The following is a 25,000-nucleotide window of genomic DNA, read 5'->3' on the forward strand; positions in this document are numbered from 1 at the left end:
ACGGCGCTCGTTTTCCCGGGAAATGAGCGGCAGCGTGCGGCGATGATGTCGGGGGGGGGGGGGGGGAGGGGGGAGTAGTCAGAGTTGTTTTACTCTGCCAAGAACGAGAGGGAGACAGGGAGAGAGAGAGAGAGGGAGGGTGAGAGAGAGAGGGAGGGAGAGAGAGACAGAGACAGAGAGAGAGAGAGAGAGAGAGAGAGAGAGAGAGCGAGACAGAGGCGGAGAGGGAGGGAGAGAGAGAGGGAGGGTGAGAGAGAGAGAGAGAGACAGAGAGAGGGGGGAGGGAGAGAGAGAGAGGGTGAGAGAGGGTGAGAGAGAGGGTGAGAGAGAGAGAGAGAGAGACGGAGAGGAAGGGGATAGAGAGAGAGAGGGTGAGAGGGAGAGGGAGAGAGAGAGACGGAGAGGAAGGGGAGAGAGAGAGGGAGGGAGAGAGGGCGGGAGAGAGAGAGAGAGAGACGGAGAGGTAGGGGAGAGAGAGAGGGCGGGTGAGAGGGAGGGAGAGAGAGAGAGGGATTGAGCAGAGAGAGGGAGTGAGAGGTAGCCAGACTGAGAGAGACCGAGAGGGAGGGAGGAGAGGAGAGGGCTGAGGGAGGGAGAGAGAGAGACAGAGAAAGAACATCTCCTTTCGTCTTTCAGCAGAGTTCACTGCTTCATCAGTGCCAGCGGCAGCATGGCCTGACTCCCGAGCATAACTCATGATTATGTGAGGGAGGGAGGGAGGGAGGGAGGGAGGGAGGGAGGGGAGAGGACGGGGGGGTTCGGCAGACTACAAGCCCGTAGCAAAGCGCCCGGTGCCGACACAGAGAGGACGAGACGCTCCGGGTTCTCTCTCCTTCCCATACGGGAGCAGAGGGAAGATAATTAAAGTAACGACGGCCGTAATCAACGGGGGCAGCCGGGGATGAGTTAGAGAGCGACGCGGCGACTCGCAGAGCGAGGGTGTGGGAGTGCGGTCGCCCCGGCCCGGCGGGGAGGTGTGTAGGCGGATCACGGTGGCGGGAGGAGGGGGCGACACCAGGCATGGTGAGTCGCACGGTAACAAACAACAACATTAAGAGCAGCAACGACTCGCACATGAATTGGATATGAGTTGCTGTCTGATGCCTCTGATTAGTTACACTAGGATTATAATACGATACTAAGATTGCATTTATGTGTAAGAGAGAGAGAGAGAGAGAGAGAGGGCTCCTTGCCTGCGATCATATATATCTTGATATTATGGGATGTGATACATCAATGGTTAGTGTTATTTTTGTTGCATTCTTTACCGGCAGAATCTTCTTGAGTCCACATCTTAAGAACTCGTTGCGTAGATGTATCCGGAAGTCCAGGTCGTCAGGAGAGGTGACCAGAGCGTTGATCAGCTGCATGCAGGCCACCTGGGGGACAAACACACACACACACACACACACACACACACACACGCACACACACACACACACACATTAGACAAACCGTACACCATACACAGAAGGAGTAGAGGCAGTTGTATTACTTATATTATTCAGTAACCTTGCACCGATTTCTGTGGAAGTTTGGCTCTTTCCAGTTTGTCCATTAAAATCATGAGGATTCCTGTTACTTTTTGACTGGTTGAGTCTCGAGATTTTTAAGCAGTCATTTTTATTTTGGTATTTTGATTGCTGAATTAAAGATTGATATCGTTGGCACCGGCAACAAGGAAAGGAGAAGACGGAACCAACTAGGAGAGCGGCAAGAGGCAGAGCGAAGAGAAGAGGAAATAAAGGAAGAAAATAAAGAGGTGGAGGAGGAGGAGGAGGAGGAGGAGGAGGAGGAGGAAGGCACACAGGGGGCAGCAGCGAGGTCTTCCAATGCCCACAACACAAAGAGACGGAAAATCCGACCTGAAAGACCAAGGGGGCAGGGTGGAAGAGAGAGAGGGGGAGAGAGAAAGTGCAGAAAAGAGAGGCGGGCCTGAAAAACCTTGACCAGATGTGCATTTCTAATTGATTTATTGGATAAAGGGAGTATGGCGCGCGCTGGTGGGGGAGGGAGGGGTGAGACGGGCGAGTGTGCGGGGGAGAAAGGAAATCACTGATGGGTCTTAACTAGGTGTAAGGTGGCTCATGGGAACAGGACCTGGGAAAGACAGAGTGCTGCTCCGACAGCCGATCAATACCCGGCAGAAGGATTCCCATGGACAGCATGGGAGGAGTGTGCCTTTGGTGTCCTTGACCTTACACTTTAGTACCGTAATGTGTTTCCTCTATTTTATATGCAATCATGTACAACATAGTGCTGCATGCAACAGCTACACTGTTGTGTCCCTCAGTAATGTTTATGTTTACTCGATGTTTCCGATAAATTCTTTCTTATTTCAATGTCAGAGCTTTATGTGGCATTAGAGTGCATGTTTTTATTAGTGTTTGTATGTTGATGAATTTTTTTTGTATTTTACGTATACAATGCGCCATACAAATACAATTTGAATTGAACATACAGTATCGTACAGTATGTTACCTTATCATACCTACATAATATGACATATACTGTACATGTTTGTACTTTGCATGAAAAGTCTGGGTAATCGTGCTGAATGGGTTTTGGATTTGAAGTAGACGTGTATGAATGACAGAGAAGTACAGACTCACTGAAGGGCCACGGAAAAGAATCAAAAGTAGGATCAAAGGCTGGTTTTAATGGTTGAGTTTTGGGGGTTTTCCTCCATTTCCCCTTTCTGTCCATTAACCCTGAACCTGAGAGGGCGTGGCTCTTCAATGCAGAGCAGGTGGAGGGTAAAGTGCCTTGTTCTCTTATGGGGACACTGTTGCGTTGCGGCATTAACTAGGTTTGGTTTCAAGGGCTGCCCTGCTAACCTGGGAGGGGCAGGGCTCCTCTCCACCTAATTAAAAGTGGCACCGCTGGGACAGATTTTAGGTGAAGACGCTATGCGTGTGCGTGTGTGTGTGGGTGTGTTTGTGCACGTTTGTGTGTGCATGTGTGTGTGGGCGCTAACATGCGTGTGTCTGCTCGCATGTGTGTATGTGTGTGGCGTTAAATCGGCAGCACAGTATGTGCCAAGCAATAAAACGAAGAGAAACTATTTTAATCATATTAGCAAAAGGGGGCGTTATAAAAGCCTCTCCGAATTAGAAATTCTTTTTTTCTGAGTATTAATTCCTTGAACCCGGCACATCAACAAGGTATTCACACAACCAGGAACCTCAGTCACTCTATTATGAACAGCATTTTCTACAGGGCAAAATATTCAGCTCTAATCAAAAGGATTTTTTTATTTTTCATCATTATCACCCTCTCACGTCCTTCCATATTAGTTTTAACTCCACAAACCTTGAAATTACAAACATAATTGATCTTTATCTCTTCTTGGTCGATTACTATTATGCGCTTGATTATTCTGTGTTTTTTCTGGGCCTCCTGCCAGAGAGAGACCCCAGGAGGGTCGGAGGTCAGATCTGTCTCTCCACAGACCCACAGGAGCAGAAGGAAACATTCCCACCAGAAACAAAAGCAGAATATACGTCAGTGTGTGGGGGGAGCGTTGTGAGCGAATAATAGAAGTGAAGGTAAAGCCGAAAGGTGAGGGAGGCAGAGAGAGAAAGGAGGGTTTATTCTATTTGAATAAAGGACGATGGAAGGAGCCGGGCGAGAGAGGAGACAGCTGCTTTTGATTAAAGGCAGAAAGACTGCTGATGAATTCTACATCTCAGCAGCCCTGCCACGGGCTGGCTGCGTGCGCTGGCATCGGACAGCGCTGTGAGCCGTAGCAGGAGACAGTGGGAGAGGAGGAGGAAGCAGGGGGCAGAGGTGCACTAGACACCGTCGTGACACAACTGTCTGTGGAAGTGGGGGACTATTCAGACACTCGGAGATGAGCCACAGCTTCTGCAAATGAAACACTCGGTCAAACTCCCACCGTGCTTCAGCCATATCTCAAATGACTTTCTGTGGATTTTAATTTTATTCTTTTTTGTTAGCGCCCATGAATATGTATTATCATAATGATGATGTTTTAAAATGACATGGGGGCCCCATATTCACGCCATAATAGAGAACTCACGCTACATGACGTTGAGTACCGCAGTGACAGATACATTGTGTACGATCACGGCGTTTGAGCTTCTTATGGGGCGTTAATCTATAATTTGCACAATTTCTGAAAAGTAGGATCAAAACTTGTTGCATGGAGCTAACCCTGAACTCCAAACACATTTGTGTGAATGTGTGTGCGTATGTGAATGTGTCTGGTGTGCACACGCGTGCTTGTTTGTGAATGTGTGCGTGCGTTTGTGTGCCTGTGTGTGTTTGCGCGCAGTCGCTTCCGCCCACCATTGTATGTAGTACCTCCTGGCACTTAATGTACATTGTACTTATTCATAGTACTTAATTGTGTAATAGCATCTGCAGTAGCTGCTATCACTGCTGTACACGGGGAACGGGTTAGCCTAGCGATTGTTAGCACTTGCACTTGGTTCTATGAACGTCTTTACTGTACCGACAGCGATGTATTGTTTCAATTCTTATGACAAATGTACTTAATGTAAGTCGCTTTGGATAAAAGCGAAATGACCTAAATGTAAATGTAAATGCGTGCGTGAGTGCGTGCGTGTGTGCGTGTGCGTGCGTGCGTGCGTGCGCACCTGGAGCTGCTGTGCCTCGTGGTTCTCCAGTCCTTCTACGATTGGGGCGAAGCGGTCCTTGTTGTTCCTCTCGGCGGCGATCGTCATGGCGGTCAGGATCTTGTCCAGACTGGGGTCCGATGTGCACCGCAGGCAAAAAAAACAACCAAATAAAAAACATTCAACAAATGCCTTTCAGCGTGTCACTAGCGGTACATTTACTCAGAGTTTCCCCCCAGCCCGGCTCGGTCTGGAGACTCACAACCCTCTCCATCTTCTTAATGGCAATCCGCTCTATTATTGTCATTCAATTGTGCCTCCTTAGCATTTGTTGCTTAGGTGACGCCGGCTGAAAACGGGCCGGATTGCTCTCTTGATGCATTGTTAAAGCAATTGTATTAGAAGGCATTCGGCTTAGCTAGGGAGGACGGAAATTATTGTATGCAAAAAGGCCGCCAGACTAATACAAATACATCTTTTTTTTGTGAATGCAAGCAAATTATAGCTCTTGAAGTGGCTCCCTCAGCCCTGATGAATAGAGAACTGGACTATTTCAGGCTTTAAACAGTGGACCAAGGGAAATATTGACGTGAAACACCCACACACGCACACATAATGGAACCGCTATGACCAGAAAGCTCTGAGCAGATATGTCCCGTTGATACGTCCATATTCTATTGAATTTAGCATTGACCTATTTCATAAAACGAAAGAATGCTTATTCTCCCCGTCACTCAGACTGTGATTACTGTATTTCAGCGCGGGTGGTACCGTCCGGTTCTCAAGCCAATCAGAAGCGAGCCTGGCCTCGGTGGGGACGCCACCCGGTACCCAACCCACGAACGCACTCCATCACGCCCTCCAAAAGTCTCCTCTGCAGCGCGCTAAACGAAGACCTGACAACTCCCAGCGCCAAGACGTCTCTCTCCCGTCTCCCCGCGGCCCTGCGTCTAATCCGCGCTATTCTTAGCGGGCTTAATATATACCAGGAGGTGCAAATAAAAATAACAATTTCCGACAAAGCGGATGATCCCGCTCGTGACCTACAACTGTCAGCGCGGCGTATCTGAAGGAAGTCAGAGGCAGATAAATGGAGATGGCTATGGGGGGGGGTCTGGGGCAGATGTTGAGGGATGCACGCTGAATAGCTCTAAAGATAGTTGATGGCTGCTATAAAGCACGCCGGCAAAGGTTTTCTTAAAGGGGTAAGAAAACCTGCCAACTACAGCAGATGAGTATTTAACTCATCTGCCGGTTTGGAGGCGTCGCTGCGGCTCCTTTTGTAACGTCGACGGCCTAATGTCTGGAAGTAACCTGAAGCAGCGGCGGTTAGAGGAACGTGTTGTATGCTGTTGAGTTAACGCGCAGGCGGCCGTGATAAACACTCAGAGGATGCTCCCTGTGCAGTGTCCCTCAGCAAAGACAAGAAGCAGCTCAGCGAAGGAATTCAGTCCACCTTTACAGCAGAGAAGATTCAAGGTTATGTTCATTCATTCAATGTGTTTACATTTCTTATGCATTGTTCTGCAGGACAGCATCCTGACATGGTATTTAGCGTTCAGCCTGAGAAGAGGAGAGTGAGGATTCAGGATTCTATTGGTTGTCACTCATTTAGTATATATATGAGTATTAAAGGAGGCTGTGCAAAAACATCAATAGCCTGGCTGTACGGTCGCACTCTGCATGCTGTGTGAGTGTGTGTGTCTGTGTGTGTGTGTGTGTGTGAGTGTGTGTGTCTGTGTGTGTGTGTGCAGGCCTGTGTGTGTGTGTGTGTGTGTGTGTGTGTGTGTGTGTGTGCGTGCATGTGTGCGCACAGACGAACGTACACGTGCATGTAAGAGCCTCTATGTGTGAGTGTTTTTACTAATAAGATCGAGATAGGCAATTATACTAAATACTTTATCACCTAATTATACACAAATACTTCAATAAAAAACAGTATGTGTGTGTGAGCTTCTACAGCTGTGGCCATCACAACAGAGCGTGACCGCAGAAGGTGGATCACAGGCCCTCTCCAAGGCTATCTCCGGCCTTATTTATCCGTACAAGGTAACATTGAAGCGTCATTGTTATTCTTGCCTAGCCTCTCTGCAAAGACACCATAAAAACAGCTCTCGCCTTGGATTCAATTTACAACCTGTCAGCCGAGCCGCGTGTCCAAGGGAAAAGTACGACGGGCAGCTTAACACATTACACACACTAAACTGCATCATCCAAACATGTGACCTGTCTGATTCCAGCGCATGCCGGGGGTCAGGGGCAGAGAGGGAAAAGAAGAGGGTCACTGCTTGGCACTTTGAGGGGAGACCTGCTGCAGCAAGGCTGTTGTCTCTCCCTGTTGTCTCTCCCTGTTGTCTCTCCCTTTTGTCTATTCCTGTTGTCTCTCCCTGTTGTCTCTCCCTGTTGTCTCTCCCCGTTGTCTCTCCCCGTTGTCTCTCCCTGTTGTCTCTCCCCGTTGTCTATTCCCCGTTGTCTCTCCCCGTTGTCTCTCCCCGTTGTCTCTCCCTTTTGTCTCTCCCTGTTGTCTCTCCCCGTTGTCTATTCCCGTTGTCTTTCCCTGTTGTCTCTCCCCGTTGTCTCTCCCCGTTGTCTATTCCCCGTTGTCTCTCCCTGTTGTCTCTCCCCGTTGTCTCTCCCCGTTGTCTCTCCCCGTTGTCTCTCCCTTTTGTCTATTCCTGTTGTCTCTCCCTGTTGTCTCTCCCTGTTGTCTCTCCCCGTTGTCTCTCCCCGTTGTCTCTCCCCGTTGTCTCTCCCCGTTGTCTCTCCCCGTTGTCTCTCCCCGTTGTCTATTCCCCGTTGTCTCTCCCTGTTGTCTCTCCCCGTTGTCTCTCCCCGTTGTCTCTCCCCGTTGTCTCTCCCCGTTGTCTATTCCCCGTTGTCTCTCCCCCGTTGTCTCTCCCCGTTGTCTCTCCCCGTTGTCTCTCCCCGTTGTCTCTCCCCGTTGTCTCTCCCTGTTGTCTCTCCGGTTCGGCAGGTCAGGGGTCGTGGGTCGGGGGGGGGGGGGATGAGCTCACATGTTTTCCTCCCCGATGATACAGACAGCAGAGAGGATCTTCACGATCTCGGTCATCATGTTCGTCTGCTTGGGGTCGATGGCTCGCGCCAGCAGCAGCAGGCTGCGTTCATCTCCCAGAATCCTTTGCAGTCCATACTATGGGAAATGTAGATAGCAAGAAAATATGAAGAAAAAAGAATCCACTGGGAATAAATTAATCAGAGCATTTGCATTCATAGAAGGACTTTTGCTTTGAGTTAAAAAATGTAAAAAAAGTTACTATCTATTGTAAGTTATAGTTAGCCTTAATTCTCTTTTAAGGAGGGACAATGAGGCCAAGGGAAAAAGGAGATGATGATGAATTAATTCAATTCAGGACAGCACTACAGGGACAAATACTTATAGCCTCGTCCACCTTTAAAACTCTCCGCAATGCCACAATGGTAGGAATGTAAAGGTGGAAGTAACCACCTGTGGGATTGATTTAAAGGGAAGCAGATCAATCCTTCATTTAGTCTTCAAATGTGACAAATGAGACAGACCTTCCCGAAAAGAATAATTAAAAGTTATACCCAATGAGATTTACTTCACTATCTCATTGGCAAATCTGTCTGCGTTAAAACACAGCGCTTAAAAGTTCCCTCACACACACACACACACACACACACACTTGCACATAAACCCACAAACACCACGCGCACACACAATTTTCGCACATACCCGATAATCAAATAACATGAAAACTGTCATACTAATTACATTTTAAGTTTACTCACTGGCATTCTAACTATTTTATTTTATTTACCAAAAAAAAATCCCACCTCAAATGTGAATGTCACTTTATCTGACACCATTAACACAAAATGCTGTTGAAATATTAAACCACTTCAGGCAGATTTACCCTAATTACCGTGGACTATATCCAAATATTGTGCACTGAAATTAGCCTTTTCCTAAAGTTAAACCATCGATCATATGGAGACCTTATTGTTCATGAAGGCCTTCAAGCATTGGATCAGCTTGTGTTGGTTCCGCTTATCCATGTTGTCCTGCCTGGAAAACAAACAGAAACACAAGGAATCATCAATCATCTGATAATGTGTAAAAATAGTTCCTGTCAGTTATTGTCAGATGCAACACGGAATCAGATTGGGAAACGAATGTCTGATGACAATTCAATCCAGGGCATAATATTCTACAAAGATCTAAATCACAATTTTTTGCCTTAGTATATATTTATATATACATATATATATACATAAATATAATTATGCAATAAACAGACTCAGACAGAAAGACAGATAGATATGTATATACACACATATCAAATATATCTATAAATAGATAGATGAATATACTAGAAAGCATAATAGTTATCGTTTTAAAGTATATTTATCCTCAGATATATTTTTTATTTGTGGCCCATCTGAGGGCTTGGCGTTGAAGGTCACTCGTGTGGTGCACAAAGCTGCTGCAGTGAAGAAGGGCTCCACACACACACACCGGCTGACATGACCCGCTGTGCTCTGATCAACTCACTGTTTCTTGTCCAGAAGCTTCTCCAGGGCTTCCAGGAGCAGACCCAGACCTTCATGACCAAAGTTATGCACCCAGCTGCAGAGGAAACACAAGCACACGAGATCAGAGTGAGTGAATGTCCGACGATACTGACTGAACCACATCACCCAGCAAGGTTTGAAACCAACATTGCATTGATTCATAATACATAACTACTGTGTTATATGATGAAAATACATAACCGTTAATAGATAGAAGACACCACAGGCCCGACACAATAGGTAAAATATGCCTTTCTTTTATTTGTTTTCCACCTAATTGAGTGCAGTCGCGTTTAAAAGCCGACCCGTGTTTTAATTGGGTGGATCTCCGTTTGAATCACATTTGGGCCGCATTATCGCACCAGCAAATGAACACTTGTACATTTAAAGTGTTTTTTGCCGTTTGTATTAAGGCCCCATTGTGATAGTGCTCCGTCTCAACGCCAACAGATTAAGCAATGCAGGGGAGATAACGCTGTAATCGATAATGGATCGGCAAGGGATAATTGGCTATAAACCAAGGCGTATCAGGAGACGGCAAATGATCCGGTGAAGATGAGCTAGTTTGTCTCTGCTGAGGGCACGGGAGAGATAGTCTGATCACCGGCTGATTACACCATTAGCATTACTTGTTTTCAGACGCCCACCCCCACCCCGACTGTCTATAAAACCAAACGCATGGCCCAATTTGAGCCATTAACCAGCAATAAGTCAATGGTTTACCCAGCCTTTTTGACAATGATTCCAGGCAATAACACGGTGCGTATTGAAATCATTTGTATTGACTGTGCTCCGTCATAGGAGTGTGAGCCCCTGGCCACTGTGGGCGTTAAAGGTGAGGATAGATCAGGTTTGTGTGATTAGATCAGCTCCTGGGATCAGAACACCCCACCGCTCCCAACACCGCCATCCAGCCATTAGTCAAAATTAATTTAGCACACGGACCGGGCCAATTTGAAACTTATTACCATCAGACGTGCGACCGCAATGATCATCCCGGTTAATAACAGAAAACGGTGTAATGGCCTGAATTCATAACTGTCTGTTTACTGTGGGCTGTTTTATTAGCCGTCGTTGTTTGTTACGGGTTGATTTGCGGCGGCTCATTGAGCACAAACAAATAAATATTTGATGGTGGGAGAGGGATAGCCTCATCACGCCGGCCGGCGTTGGGAGCTACACACGTCTCTGAACGCAGGTGGAACGCGGGCGTTTTGTATTGTAGGAAATCTGCAGTTACGCGCAAGTCGTATTTGAATGTTTATTTTTACATATTTGACGCACTACATTTAACAAATGTCAGAATGTTACTGCGAGTAAAAATAACAAACTGGAATACGCAGAAATACGCCGAGAGCAAATTGATGGCACCGGTTTTAAAGCGGGGGGGGGGGGGATAATTGTGTTGTTGACGTTGTGCGGCGCTATGAAGGCACTAGTCAGAGCAAATGACAGTCTGGAACAAACAAAGACGGAAGGGAGACACGGCAAAGGGAGCACAATTCAGTAAATCCACAATCTGTGTTTATGCTTCTTGGTCGTGACTGTAATGTCAGCCATGAGAGGGAGAGGGAGAGAGAGGGTGAGCGATGGGAGAGAGGGGGAGAGAGAGAGAGAGTGAGAGGGGGAGAGACAGAGAGAAAGAGAGCGAGAAAAAGAGGGAGAGAGCGGGAGGGAGAGAGAGGGGGAGCGATAGAGAGAAAGAGAGCGAGAGAAAGAGGGAGAGAGCGGGAGGGAGAGAGAGGGGGAGCGATAGAGAGAAAGAGAGCGAGAGAAAGAGAGCGAGAGCGGGAGGGAGAGAGAGGGGGAGAGATAGAGAGAAAGAGAGCGAGAGAAAGAGGGAGAGAGAGGGGGAGAGACAGAGAGAAAGAGAGCGAGAGAAAGAGGGAGAGAGCGGGAGGGAGAGAGAGGGGGAGAGATAGAGAGAAAGAGCGAGAGAAAGAGGGAGAGAGCGGGAGGTAGAGAGAGGGGGAGAGAGAGAGAGAAAGAGGGAGAGAGCGGGAGGGAGAGAGCGGGAGGGAGAGAGAGGGGGAGAGCGAGAGCGAAAGAGAGCGAGAGAAAGAGGGAGAGAGAGGGGGAGAGATAGAGAGAAAGAGAGCGAGAGAAAGAGGGAGAGAGCGGGAGGGAGAGAGAGGGGGAGAGATAGAGAGAAAGAGAGCGAGAGAAAGAGGGGGAGAGGGGGGGAGAGATAGAGAGAACGAGAGCGAGAGAGACAGAGCATGTGAGAGTGAGGGGGGGATAATGGAGCCAATATTTGTGAAGAGGTATTGCTATGATTACAGTGTGACTCGGTAATATAGTTACATCTCCAGGTAATATCGTGTGGGCACACACTGTGCGAGGGAGTGTCAGTTAGATGACGTATGACGACCGCTGACAGAACAACATGTTCATGGGCAGACTGCATTCCCAGCACCTTGGAGATATCCCTCACCTGTTCAATGGCGTCTATAACATTATAGCCTGGCGGTCAACCGGGCCACACACAACGTGAATGTATTGTTCATGCTTAGATTGGGGGGGAATGTCATGTTCAGGAGACCAAAGACGTTTAAAGCGGAACAGGAACGGTTGATTCATCTGACGCCTGTCCATTGACCGATCAGATCCAGTAATGGTCCAGGTGGCCAGGAGATAGCTCGCAATAGGAAAAAGCATCTCACTTAATGTGAGAAGGCATCTGAGGACTTAATTAAGCGGCTGAAGAATGGGTTCATGTAATATTGATGGCTACAGTGCTCCAGCTAAGTGCCACCAACTTGTGTTCCTTTCCTCATCATGTGTATCCTACAGGCAAAATGAAAGATCCATGCTCTGTTTCAGTCAAGCTTCATGTTTTTTTTGCATGGGTAAAATCTCCACCACTTTGAGATGATTGTGTCGTAGTTATGGTAAGTGGAGTAACATTTATCTATTGTTTTGTGTTCAGTTGTTATCCTCGTACAATGCAGGCTTTGCCCAAGATACAAACAAGATACGGATGTTGACACACAGCGTCACGTCAAACAACGACAGGATCTATTTGTGAACGCGCGCTGTGAGAGATCTCAGACCCAGGCAAGTGACTCTGTATTGTTGGCGTTTTTTTCTTGTGTAAGCACAACTAACTACCGAAGCACTTCCACCACTCACAGCAGTCTGTCCCGGAGACCAAGATGTGAGCGCTCAGTAATGGACTTGTTTACACTGTAATCTGTCAGTCATCTGCATAATAACTGAAGCCCTATAAGGTTTGTGCGTTAAAGTTTCCCATTAACCAGCCAAGCTGCTGCGGGTCCCTCTGAAAATGATTGCGTCCCGGGCGATGCAATTAGTCAATCCTCAAAACAATCTCTCGGACTATCCGCGTCCTTCGTCTTAATAAACCACCCTTACTCTACGTCAACACCCTAATTCGCCCCGGCCTCACGGAGCGACTTAAACAAAGCTACAACCAAACGGTCCAAATTGCACTTGGTGTGAATAGGAATTCAATTACGTACGCCACAAACACATTCAGGGAACAAAATTTCGTGGCGCAGTTAATTGGGAAGGCAGAGCAATATGGGACCACAGAAAAACAATAATGTACTGAATGGAGCGGGTAGGCCGGAGTCCTCATCGGATTCTCATTCGCTGATTGGCTCATTAACTGCAATGACTCATCGGCAAAGCAAGACACAACAGCCATCAGTGGCTCTGTCCTGATGGACGTACACCTCTGACCGCGTACGGCAGGGCATCGTGACAATAAGGGTCAAATAATGAACCATTAGTTAGCATTAGTTAATGCAGTCATAAGCAATAACTCAGTTAATTGACAGTTGACTCAGGATCTAGTAATCATTTACTTATGGTATTCATGCTTACAACGTTGTTCACGTTCAACTAAGGAAATGGTGTCCATGTTAACAAAGGTATGAATAAAATATGAATTAATATGAACAGTTTGTTAATATGAACCCCATTAGCAAATGATAACGAGACCATTAGCTGACTGTTAATTAACCTTAGTTGAGGCTTAGGTTTGTATTATTGTTAATTTATGGTTTATAATTGAACCCTTATTGTAAACTGTTACAATTTTCATTTGGCTCATTAACTGCAATGCCCCATCGGCAAGGTGAGACCCATTCCGGCCAGACCGAACCGGTTGTGTTGTGGCTGATCAGAGGCTCTGAACGGGGCATCCCTCCGACCGCATGCAGCTGGGTATCATTCCATCAGGGCTGGACTCGGGCGCGCTCAGGACACAGCGAACGTCACCGGGAGTCACTGAAAGCCTCCATGATCGCCAGCGATATCTATTAGGCTGGACTTAGGGGTGGGTTCAGCCGCAGCGGCGGCGGGCTCACCGCGGCTTATCCCTTGATCGAGGAACCCTAATGCTGGGAAGGGAACCAAGCAGTTCTCCGTGTCGGGCGTCCAAACACAGAGCATGCATCAATCGCACGTCTTCAAAGAACCTGTGACTCCTGTGCCGGCGAGCAGGCGAGGGGATATCGTCGGACTGTGAAGGCATTCCGGCTTGCTGGCGCGCGGAAACAACCAGCGAGGCGGCACTGTGTCTTGATGACAATAACGCTTGTGTCAGCACCCCTGGAAATGTGTTTTTGTTTTTTTTTTCCCCCCATTGTAGCCGCGTGACACGGAGGGGAAGGCAAGCGGGGCATTCAAAGGGACACGCTTGACACCTTTCATGGTAACAGAGCCTGGGATTTCCACTGAGCACACTCAACAGGCCTGCTGCACACAGTAATGTTCGGCCTCCCACCGCTCCTGAAACTCGTCCACCCCTTTGAGAAACAGCACACCTAAAGCGCAAACCTGTGTGTGTTTGTGTTTGACTGTGTGTGTGTGTATGTGTGTGAGACCGTGTGTGTGAGTGACTGTGACTGTGTGCGTGTGTGTGTGTGAGTGACTGTGTGTGTGTGTGTGTGTGTTCGTGTGTGTGTGTGCGTGTGTGTGTGTGTGAGTGACTGTGTGTGTGTGTGTGTGTGTGTTCGTGTGTGTGTGTGCGTGTGTGTGTGTGTGTGTGTGTGTGCGTGCCTGTGTATGTGTGTGCTGCACAGAGGGGGGCCTAAGGACAATGTTACCAAAACAAAAGAAAAGAAGAAATGAGGTAGAAAATATCTGAAAATGAAAGTGCCAGAGAAGCAGGGAGAGACAGACACAGAAGCACAGAACACACACGGAGAGGTTCAAGTGATGCATCAGGATTAATCCACCAGAGTGACCGAGACAGCTGATAGCCCGTCCAGGTCCCCAGACACTAACCAATGACCCCCCCGCCGAGCTCCAAAACACTCCTGGAACGTCTTATTATCTCTGAGCAGTGTGGATGACTCCACCCAGAGAGAGAGAGAGAGAGAGAGAGAGAGAGAGAGAGATACAGGGAGAGAGAGAGAGAGAGAGATGCAGGGAGAGAGAGAGAGAGAGAGAGAGAGAGATGCAGGGAGAGAGAGAGAGAGAGACATACAGGGAGAGAGAGAGAGATACAGGGAGAGAGAGAGAAAGAGAGAGAGAGATGTTAATGAGAGAGACAGAGAGAGAGAGCCAGAGACAGAGACGCAGAGTATAACTGGCTGAATGTGGATGGATCGTGAAAATTAATTGAAAAGCAGCCTGGGTTGTGTTGTGTTGTGTGTGTGTGTGTGTGTGTGTGTGTGTGTGTTGTGTTGTGTGTGTTGTGTTGTGTTGTGTGCGTATGTGTTGGATCAGAGGAGGGACGGACAGGTTTGATGTGAGCGGTGCGGTCTCAGATCCCCACATACTCTCTCTCTCTCTCTCCCCCCCCCCCCTCCCTCCCCTCTCCTGTACCTCCCCCCGTCCCTCCCCCCTCCTGTACCTCCCCCCCTCCCTCCCCACTCCTGTACCTCCCCCCTCCCTCACCCCCAGACCCCCTGCTAGGGCAGCAGCTTTTCATCTGGGTGGATTGAAATGGAGCTGGCTCCAGCGTCTATTCCAGGTAAGATTCCCCTCGTGAGCGGAGGATCAGTGTATTAATCTCAAAGCCTGGGGGAACGTGGGGAATGATGCACTTCACAAACCGCAGGAATAATTACCAGGGTTTTTTTATTTATAGACGCTATCCATGTTTAACACACGACGGAAACAACATCAAAACTCAACCGTACCAGGTGGACATATCTTATAATGGTTACACTAACGCTGAAATAATCAATGATGAGTTAACATTTTTTATCAATGTGATAGATTAACATAGTTAACTATAGTTAACTAAGGGTATTGTAATCATGCACTCATGTTATCCATGCTGACTTATGGTGTTGAAATGGTGTTCATCTTAACAACTGTATACATTATTTAATTAATTGTACTATTAAATAATGTATAAATGAATACCGTTGTTAATATAAACACCATTAGTCAATGATTACTAGACCATTAGTTGACTGTTCAGTAACCTTTATTAAATTGATGGTTAATGCTTATTACTGTATTGCAACTATTGTCAATTAATGCTTTGTTATTGATCCCTTTTTGTAAAGTTGTATTATTTTTCCCCAGTTCATCAGGTAAAACATTGAGTTATTTCTTATTTCAACCCGATGATGTAGATTCACAGTAATTAACAAAAACATGAAATTATGAAGTGTTATTTTGCATTATAAATAAGTCATATTACAAGAAAAAAGTGTGAGACATAATGATTAATTTAATTGGCAGTTGACTTGAACTTGAAGATCATTCTTAGTCTAGATAAAATGACAGTTCAGGTAAAAGATAACACAAACTGACAATCCAATTAATGGACAAATTATCAGTGAGTGCACTGGGCAATGCAGGCGTTCAGAACAACAATGCTGTTGAAAAGATTCTTTAAAAACAGACCCATTAAAAGCTCTTGCTCAAGCCCTGGAAAATATGCCGCTAAACAACATCTGTTCAAGTCAAAATGTTTGCCCTGCAGTTGATTTCTTCTGATTAATTTAGCTCATTAATATTGTTAACAAATGTTATTTACAGACCTGTGACATTTTGAAACGCAGACAGGGAAAAGCTGTTACCTAATTTATGTAGTATGAGTAATTGACATTCTGGGACACCAGAGGAGGAAACATAGGGAAACTGCACTCGCTTCTCTCAATACCTTTTTGGGTTAAATTCGCAAGGCTAATATTCAAACCTCCTGTGGTACAGTGGCAGTGAGATGGAGCTTCACCCACCACAGAGGTAAAATAAAAGGTTTATTCACATTTATACAGAATGCATCAAGCACAGGTCGTAGCATGAGGACATTCTAGAAGGGGACAGGACATGTGTCTATCCCATCGGTAGATAAATGTCCTTTAACACTACTTACTTTCATACGCAGAACATTCAAGAGTAAAGGACTAAGCTCAATTGTGAGTTAAGTTTTAAAAAAAAAATAGCAGTCACAAGGACATTTACATATCCAGGGGTAAGGAGAGTCCGGTCCTGACCCGCCCCCGATTGGTCCTGTGTGGAAGATTGTGTTGGGCTGAATCAATATGGGATTCAAATCAGATGTCTTGTGAATTATGTATGTTTCGCTCCAGGGCCTCACAGATACGGTGAACTGGCAGGTTAACAGATGGTGTCAACCAAATGAAATGGATACGGCTCCTAAAATATACCCAGTCGCTGAGGACTTGTTTCTGTCTCCAAAAACGTGTTTCGCTGCCTTGGAGGAGTTACAGAGTGAAAGTCAAGGGCCCGTTTGGCCCAATAAGGTCTGACTTTTTGGAGGATTTTCCACTATACTTGAGGAACGGTTTTAGTTTGGCCAACTTTGAGGTGATAGACAATTTTAAATAAAAGTATTAACACTGAAATATCAGGAGATTGACGGAAAGAGGGGAACATTGGCAATGGAGCCTCCCAACATGAGTGTGTAGAACACTCCGGTTATTTCTCCTTGACGATTGAGAGACCGAAGCTTGTCTCGGGATGGCTTGTAATAAATCTGGGAACTCCAGATCCCAGAGCACCACTGTTGGAAACACAAAGTTGTTTTGCTGTGGTAAAAATGACAACATACTTTATGGGTCTGGATGAAATGATTGTGCCTCGTTCCTCGCTGCCTTTACCTAGGGACGGTTTATTGGCAGAACCAGATTTCTGTCGTTCGGTGCATCTTGGTAGAAACAGAATGACACGCGGCTGGGAATAACCACAGAGGTGTTCAATCAGACCTTTTATGAAATGGATTTTGCGGATACACCAGTCAGATAAGTTATGCAAGATACCAGTGTTGAGATTCAAGATCATGCATCATGAGGCGATGACGATCATACTAATAAACTGATACAGGCTAAATTGGTATTCTGCCCCTCTGAACTTCAACAAGGACATTGGGTTCACAATGTCATACTTCACATAAAAAAAAAGTGACAGATCCTGATTTGGCTTGGGCAGAGCAGCATGCAGAATCACAGTGTGAATACAGAAAATCAATTAGGGATGATTCACTGAGACTGGCAGCGATTCCACCCTCAGGAAGGGAAGAGTTGATACTGTTTCCCATCACCATAAAGTATCAATGGCAGACATCGCTGGCAACTCCGTGTCTGCCCGGCGCTTTGCTCAAACATCGTTCATCAGTGCAATGTTGACTCCTCATCACAATGTCCAATTCTGGTGAGGCTCTTTTTCTAATCACTGTAGCTATGCAAAACTATTCTGCTCCCCACTCTGAGCCAGATGGGAGCTCACGCCCGTGCTGGATCTGACAGCCAATGATCGGGGGCACAATCGTTGAGTGAGATGCTTTTAGTGAGAGGCTTTGCTCTGTCGGCACTGTACCAGATACAACGGTGTACCTGGTACATTAAACTAATGGTTAAACTAGTTAAACTTATTCTAATTTTTACTCAACGTCTACAAGGTTGTGGCTGTCTAAATAGCTGGAAGATCGCTTCCGAACAATTAGATTGTTAAATGTACAACAATAAGGATTTGACTTGACTAGTATGAAGAGATATGAGATTAAGAAAATAATGAATCAAGATAATTATCATGTTACAAATTAGTTGTGCACAGTTTTGCAAGGATTAAGGAAAGGAAATTGGTGATTGCTCTACTATCAGACTGTATTTGGAGACTGTAAAGGACAAACAATTAACAAAATCACATGCAATTAATTCAGAGCCTTATATTTGCCTCCCTTAAAGTGTCTTAAAGAACGTAAAGTGTGCATGAATAAAGGTGCAATAAGGGTGCAATGCCCCATAAAGGTGAGAGAGAATGTGCATAGAGGCAAACAGCCGTGAGTCCATTACAATAACTCTGTACTGCCAGTGGTGCAGAGATACAAGTAACCCAAATGTTTTAAATCGCGTAGAACTAGAGAGCAGCAGAAAGGCAATACTAGGGACGGTAGAAAGACCCCAGCCACACCATACATCTTGACTATGCATGCATGAAGAGAAACTTGAGTGTCAGCGAATCACATCCATCTCTGTGATAAAAAAAATAAGACTCCAGAGGAAATTGGCCCGGTCTCAGCCGTACCATGGAGACAGCGCGTAATGAAAAGTTAGGAGCCCAGCTCAATGTTGCTTGAACAGTTCTCGGGCATCTGAGAGCTAACAGATGCAATATGGAAGTCACAACCGGGATTTTGTAGAGTCAAAGTGCAATAGCTACGATTTTACGTATGGCACTCGGAATCCAGAGAGCCAGATAATATATACCAGGTCGGACCTCTGCGCTGGGAGAAAACCAAGATATAAATCTTCTTTTGGCATAGGAAACCACATCAAGCATCTCTACGCCAACACCAACTGTGCAGGAGATTCTAGATGGTAACAACTGTTACTTTTTTATCGCAAGAATTGCAGGAAGGCACAGGTTGGATTTTTGCTGTAGCTGAACTGACTGGAAGTCTGCCTATCAGATGATTATTCCACGGCACACGCAAAGAAATAATGTCAGACTGTCAAATCACAACTTCAATAAACCCAGTGTGCTACAGGAAGGCTACAGCTAGCACGTCCTGTGGTTTGCTTGTTCCCTTTATTGGGATTTAAAAAATCCCTTAAGAAATAGAAGTACTGAACGCTAAAGATATGAATCATGAGGAACTTGGTGAGATTCATGCTAAATGAACGAACAAACAAACGAATCAACGAACATTACACCCAAATAATAGCAGGCTAGTTGTTTAAGTGGAAAGAAAAATACAAATAAACCAGATACAGTCTGACACATCTACATTAAGGAGCACCTGTCGAAAATAAAAATAGAACACATTTTAAATAAAAAATAATCCATCCGAGAGTAACAAAATTAGCCACGGAGCAAGAAGAGGAAAACAAAATAAAAATGACAGCTGAGCAGACGGTAAAAGCCAAACGGAAGCAGTCTAGTCCCCGGGCGATGCCATCTGTAGGCAGATCTGCGAACGATGCATGCCACACACCTGTGTGGGACTGCGTGAGAGGCAGGGGCCCCAGCACAATGGCCCTGTAACCACCTGCACCGCCAGACAGGTGCAGCCCTGCCAATTAAACGATTAGACCAACACCGGCATCGGGGAGGAAATGAGTCGGGGCTGCAGCATCCCACAGTGAGCCCACGCTGACAAAGGAACAGGAACTTGTGTACAGATACTGACCTTTCGGTCAACTGAAACAAAGCTGCCAAATGAGCCAGGGTATCGTTTAGTAATTAAACTGAAGATGCTTTATCAAAGTCCTATTTTGTGAAAGTCTTTCAATAATTTGCATTTGATTAAATCGATCAAATATGATTTTGTAATCATTAAAATGCACACGTATAACAATGCCGCATTACGTTCCTTAAGCCACCAGCCCTAAGATAAATGTTGAAATAACGTTGCACACATATTTGAATCAGAACATCCTGCAAACACACCAATGCGCCATTCTCCTGAATGTGTTGCTACAGGCATTCAGACTAAGATTCTGAACAGATGTAAGATTATCCTGCGAAAGTCTTTGGCTATCAAACGCAACGCAACTATGTTCCCAAAGCAGCACATGCACGTCCACAAACAGGACTGCTGCGTGTGGTAACCATCAGCGAGATCAGCCTCCGCCATCAGGTTCTTTCCTTCTACCGTGCCTCTCGTTGAATGCTCACCTGACAGTTGGAACATATTCATTTATTACATGAAAGTAGTGATTAAGCCCAGGCGCGACAGTGTTCAAAAGAATGTCATCTGAACATCCTCCATTGGGGGGAGTATTGATGGGCCGATTACCGCATTGTTCTGAACCGTCTCAAGCCCACCACCAAGACAGGGCACAAAGGTTGCATTACCATAGCTGAGTCAGACGCAGGAGCTGGCATTCCCTTTGTGTTGTGATCCATGACAATTAGGTGCATTCATATTAATTAGGAGGAGCCTTATTGGCGCGTTGAAGCCTTCCTTCCCTGTGAGGGAGAGGAGGAGGGCGATGGCGGTCTCCCTCCAGCGAACAGCAGGCTCATCCCAGGGTAGCGCTGTCGTCTCTGACCAGACCTGGCATTCTGCAGGGTGTTGTGCACCTCAACGGAGTATTTGCTCCTTCGCTGGGTGGTCAAAGGTTCAGCTATTTGAAAACACCCAGAGGGTAGTCCTGGCCTCCTTTGCATCCCCATGGCACCCACTGGCCTTTCTGAGTGGAAAGGCTAACTTGACTCCCCACAGCTAAGTGAGTCCTGACTTCCACACGCTGCCATCAATCATCTGGAAGGACCACCTTTTTGAATCAGGTTCAGTGGCAGATATTTATAACATAGTATAGTTATATGTGGAGCAACGCTAGAATACTACTAACAGATTTCAAGTTATTTTGCATTGCACTGGTTCTTAATTTTTTTTTACAGAAAAGACAAATAGAAATAGAAATAATGAACAATACCTATGTTTTTACTGTTTTAACCATCTATTTATTCATGAAAAGGAGGGCACCATTGTTTGCTTGCTAGGGGGAAAACAACCTCCCCCAAAAGCACATTGGCTGTGAATTAATTCTACGTAATCCTGTTTACCAAATGGGGAACTATATAAACGTATACAGTATAGTATCTCTGGGGCCTAATGCACGCTCTGCCTGCCCGGTGCCGCCCTAACAATTTAGTGTGCACTCAGGCCCGGCGTTAAGGACTCTGTGCGTGCCTTTCATCTCCCAAACACTCCTCCTGCCGCGAGCGTCCAGGCACGTTGAAGCGCCTCTCAGAGAGCGGACCGGCCCGGACTAATAACCCGGACTGACGGAGGTCTCTCTCTCTCTCCCTCCCTCTCTCTCTCTCTCTCTCTCTCTCTCTCTCTCCCTCCCTCTCTCTCGCTCTCTCTCTCCCTCCCTCTCTCTCTCTCTCTCTCTCTCCCTCCCTCTCTCTCGCTCTCTCTCTCTCTCCCTCCCTCTCTCTCTCTCTCTCTCTCTCCCTCCCTCTCTCTCTCTCCCTCCCTCTCTCTCTCTCTCCCTCCCTCCCTCTCCCTCTCCCTCTCTCTCTCTCTCTCTCTCACCTGACTCAGAGCAGGGGGGCCGCTGAGAGACGGGCTCCCCAGGTCGACGCCTCCTTCAGGATCATTTGAAGATACTGAATAATACAGATTGGATTGAGCTCCACGTTGAGCGCTGTAAAATGGAGGCAGGCAGGAGGGGGCAGTAGAGGGCAGTAGGGGGGCAGTAGAGGGGTAGAAGGGGAGCAGTAGGGGGGCCGTAGGGGAAGGCAGGCAGTAGGGGGCAGTAGGGGGCAGTAGGAGGCAGTAGGAGGCAGTAGGGGGCAGTAGTGGGCAGTAGGGGGCAGTAGGGGGCAGTAGGGGGCAGTAGGAGGCAGTAGGGGGTCATAGGGGGCAGTAGGGGGCAGTAGGGGGCAGTAGTGGGCAGTAGGGGGCAGTAGGGGGCAGTAGCGGGCAGTAGGGGGCAGTAGGGGGCAGAAGGGGGCAGTAGTGGGCAGTAGGGGGCAGTATGGGGCAGTAGTGGGCAGTAGGGGGCAGTAGGGGGCAGTATGGGGCAGTAGGGGGCAGTAGTGGGCAGTAGGGGGCAGTAGTGGGCAGTAGGGGGCAGTAGGGGGCAGTAGGGGGCAGTAGTGGGCGGTAGGGGGCAGTAGGGGGCAGTATGGGGCAGTAGGGGGCAGTAGTGGGCAGTAGGGGGCAGTAGGGGGCAGTATGGGGCAGTAGGGGGCAGTAGGGGGCAGTAGGGGGCAGTAGTGGGCGGTAGGGGGCGGTATGGGGCAGTAGGGGGCAGTAGGGGGCAGTATGGGGCAGTATGGGGCAGTAGGGGGCAGCATGCATGCTGCAGCCATCACCAGCCACCCAGCGTGGGAGGGCGGTGATGGCTGGAGCGTATCAGGCCCGGTGGGCCCTTCCTTGGATGAGAGCCATGTGCTTATTGAGGTGTCAGAAGAATAGCTGGCTTTCTGATGTGGGAAAGCGGACTTCCTATCTATTAGAGGCTAATGGACAGAGCGGTGTGGGATGACAGATGTGCTCCCAGTGACTCTGAGCCTGGACTCATTTGGTCCGCCGCACCGTTGGCTATGCTTGCTTAACAGGCTGCGCCACAAGCTATTCTTGTTGAACCGAGCCCATCGCTCCGCGCGGAACAGGCCCTACGAGGTGCGTCGGGCCAATTAGTAACAGGCGGGATCCAACGGACCGACTTTCTGCGATTAAAGTGGATGACATCTTGCGGAACTTGAGTTCAGAGACTAAGTTTGTCGGGAGACAGATGAAAGAACAAACAAAAACAAACCGGGAACAATTCCCGGAACAAGTACACAACCCGAGATGAAGCGACCGTGTGGATCGGCGCGTACACAAGAGGCTTTGTGGTGGGGGAGAACGCGCGTATCCCTCCGAGTCGTGGCAACCCGCCCGACGCCCCACCTTCTACCGCGTGGTGGCCCGTGTGCGCATCATTCGACGAGCCACGAAACTCGATTTAGAATAAGCTTAATAAGGATCCAATTAAAAAAAAAAACACAATTAAAAGTAATGCACTCCTGGGACTCGGAGAGCTTTGGCGGAGGTGCGGTGTTGGTGATGGGACGAGGCTCTGCTAATCAGCCATCTTACTGGGGTACTCTGACACACGGACCGCCGCGTTCGGTGAGGAACATGAAACACTGGGCACAGAGCGGGTGAGCTCAACTCCACGGACACCCAATAACAACGTCCGATTGAGTATTCAGGGAGGTTAAACAACGCTCGCCCAGTAGACCATGGAAATGGACTACTGCACCGGTGCCATTGTTTTGGACCCCTCTTAATGCCTTACCCTTTCACCAACAAAAATGAACCCAATGGAAATGGATATACATGATCATGACCGCGCATGGGGTTTTGTGCGAACGTTGAAAGGGTTGTTCCAAGTACTTCTCCTAAGAAACATGGACTTGTGATGACCCACGATGTTTGACACTCATTGTGGATTTCAGATTTGCATTCAAATTGGAATTATTGAGGCACCATTACTGGTAAAATGTTTCATGGCCCATGACAAACCAACCCGAAGGAGAAAAAGGACTCAGAACACAGGACCACAGCAGGTACACCTCACCCAAGCTGGGGAGGCAGCGCTCGCGCGCGCGTGTGTGTGTGTGTGTGTGTGTGCGCGCGTGCGTGCGTGCGGGCGGAGGCCGGCTGCACTGACCTGACGGGGTTGCTGGTGAGAGATACTCGGAGGGATTCCAGACAATTAAGCAGCTTATCCTCTGTGATGCCGGAGCGCAGCTCGTGCACGTACTCCTGGGACGACAGCGTGCTCTCGTGCTTGCTGTTCCTCAGACCGCCCTGTGAACCAAAGACAAGGAGAGCAACTGTCAGATTAATGAAGACCTACCATAGCAGCACAAAAGGGGGGGGGGGGGGGGCCAGGGAGTTCAAGCCAACGCTCTGGCTTCCACAGCAACACACCAAGCCCGGAGTGGGAAATGTTTTCTCTAGTTTGCGGTGGTTTAAAGTTGTGCCTCAAATCACGAAACCGTGCAAAATGGACCAGATGGATGAAATGGACTAGAAAGCACGAGTGAAGGGGTGCGCAAGAATCTTCTAATTATCACAAAAAAGGCTCGGGGAAAAGTGCCACTCCGATGACACACAAAGCCAACCTTGGTTCTGGATGAATGGAGAAACAGAAAAGCGCGTAGATGTGTGCACGGTAAACGAGGCAAATTTGAGTAATGCATGCTTTCCATTAGGGCTGTTTGGGTGGTGTTGGAGTGTGCCACCGGCTCTCTGGGAGCTGAATGCGCAGACATCAGTTTACAGGGAGGTAACCTTAAGTAGCTCAGCATGAACTACACTCAGTAGACAAAGAGGGCGAAAACAAGAGAAAAGCAAGAGAAAGCAGCCTACCGAGGATGATTCGGACCTGGCCCTGGGTCCTGTTTGGTGAGCGAATTGTGCCGAACCTATATACATACAACAGCAGGCACGTTCCTCATCGTGGTGTCGTAGACCCGCCTCACCACAGCCCGTTTACTGTATAATTGTTTGCCTGAAATCTCCACCTTGTGTCTGCAGGGGGTCGATGATATGGAACAAATGAGACATGGGGAGGAAACCACTTCTGACAAGGAAGGCCGCCATGTGAAATTGGCTTTGTGTTATTACATTTGGATTCGCCACACAGCCTAGAAAGCCCAAGGTAGAGGAATATACGTTCAAGATAGAAAATCTACAGAAGTGCAAGCAGAAGCTAATTGAACGAGCTCGCCCCGGTGTGCGATCTGTTACCATCATATATAACATGACCTGACCTAGTTTCTCACCACAAGTTGGGGGCGGGCCACTTGGAAAAGTGAGTGCAGAAGATGAGTCAAAGAACAACAAACAAATGTAAATGTGAGTCAGATCGGGAAATTAATCAGCATCTCTGTAGGGAGGTATGCACCTCTCCTCCCCTCTGACAAGGTGAGATGATTCA

General features: G+C 47.5%; 1 protein-coding gene across 1 annotated transcript in view; it reads right to left on the reverse strand.

The window, feature by feature from the left end:
* The window catches only part of diaph2 (diaphanous-related formin 2), a gene marked incomplete at its 3' end in the record, with an annotated part of 344,437 nt that overhangs the window by 220,093 nt on the left and 99,344 nt on the right, over positions 1–25,000 (reverse strand). The window contains exons 7-12 of the mRNA XM_079744815.1: positions 23,726–23,865; positions 9,136–9,210; positions 8,580–8,649; positions 7,616–7,752; positions 4,623–4,731; positions 1,269–1,379 (exon numbers count right to left, since the gene is read on the reverse strand). Coding sequence (XP_079600941.1) covers positions 1,269–1,379; positions 4,623–4,731; positions 7,616–7,752; positions 8,580–8,649; positions 9,136–9,210; positions 23,726–23,865 — 642 coding nt within the window. The remainder of the gene's footprint in view (positions 1–1,268; positions 1,380–4,622; positions 4,732–7,615; positions 7,753–8,579; positions 8,650–9,135; positions 9,211–23,725; positions 23,866–25,000) is intronic.

Source organism: Pollachius pollachius, assembly GCF_949987615.1.
Source record: "Pollachius pollachius genome assembly, chromosome: 10".
NCBI classification, from domain to species: Eukaryota; Metazoa; Chordata; class Actinopteri; order Gadiformes; family Gadidae; genus Pollachius; species Pollachius pollachius.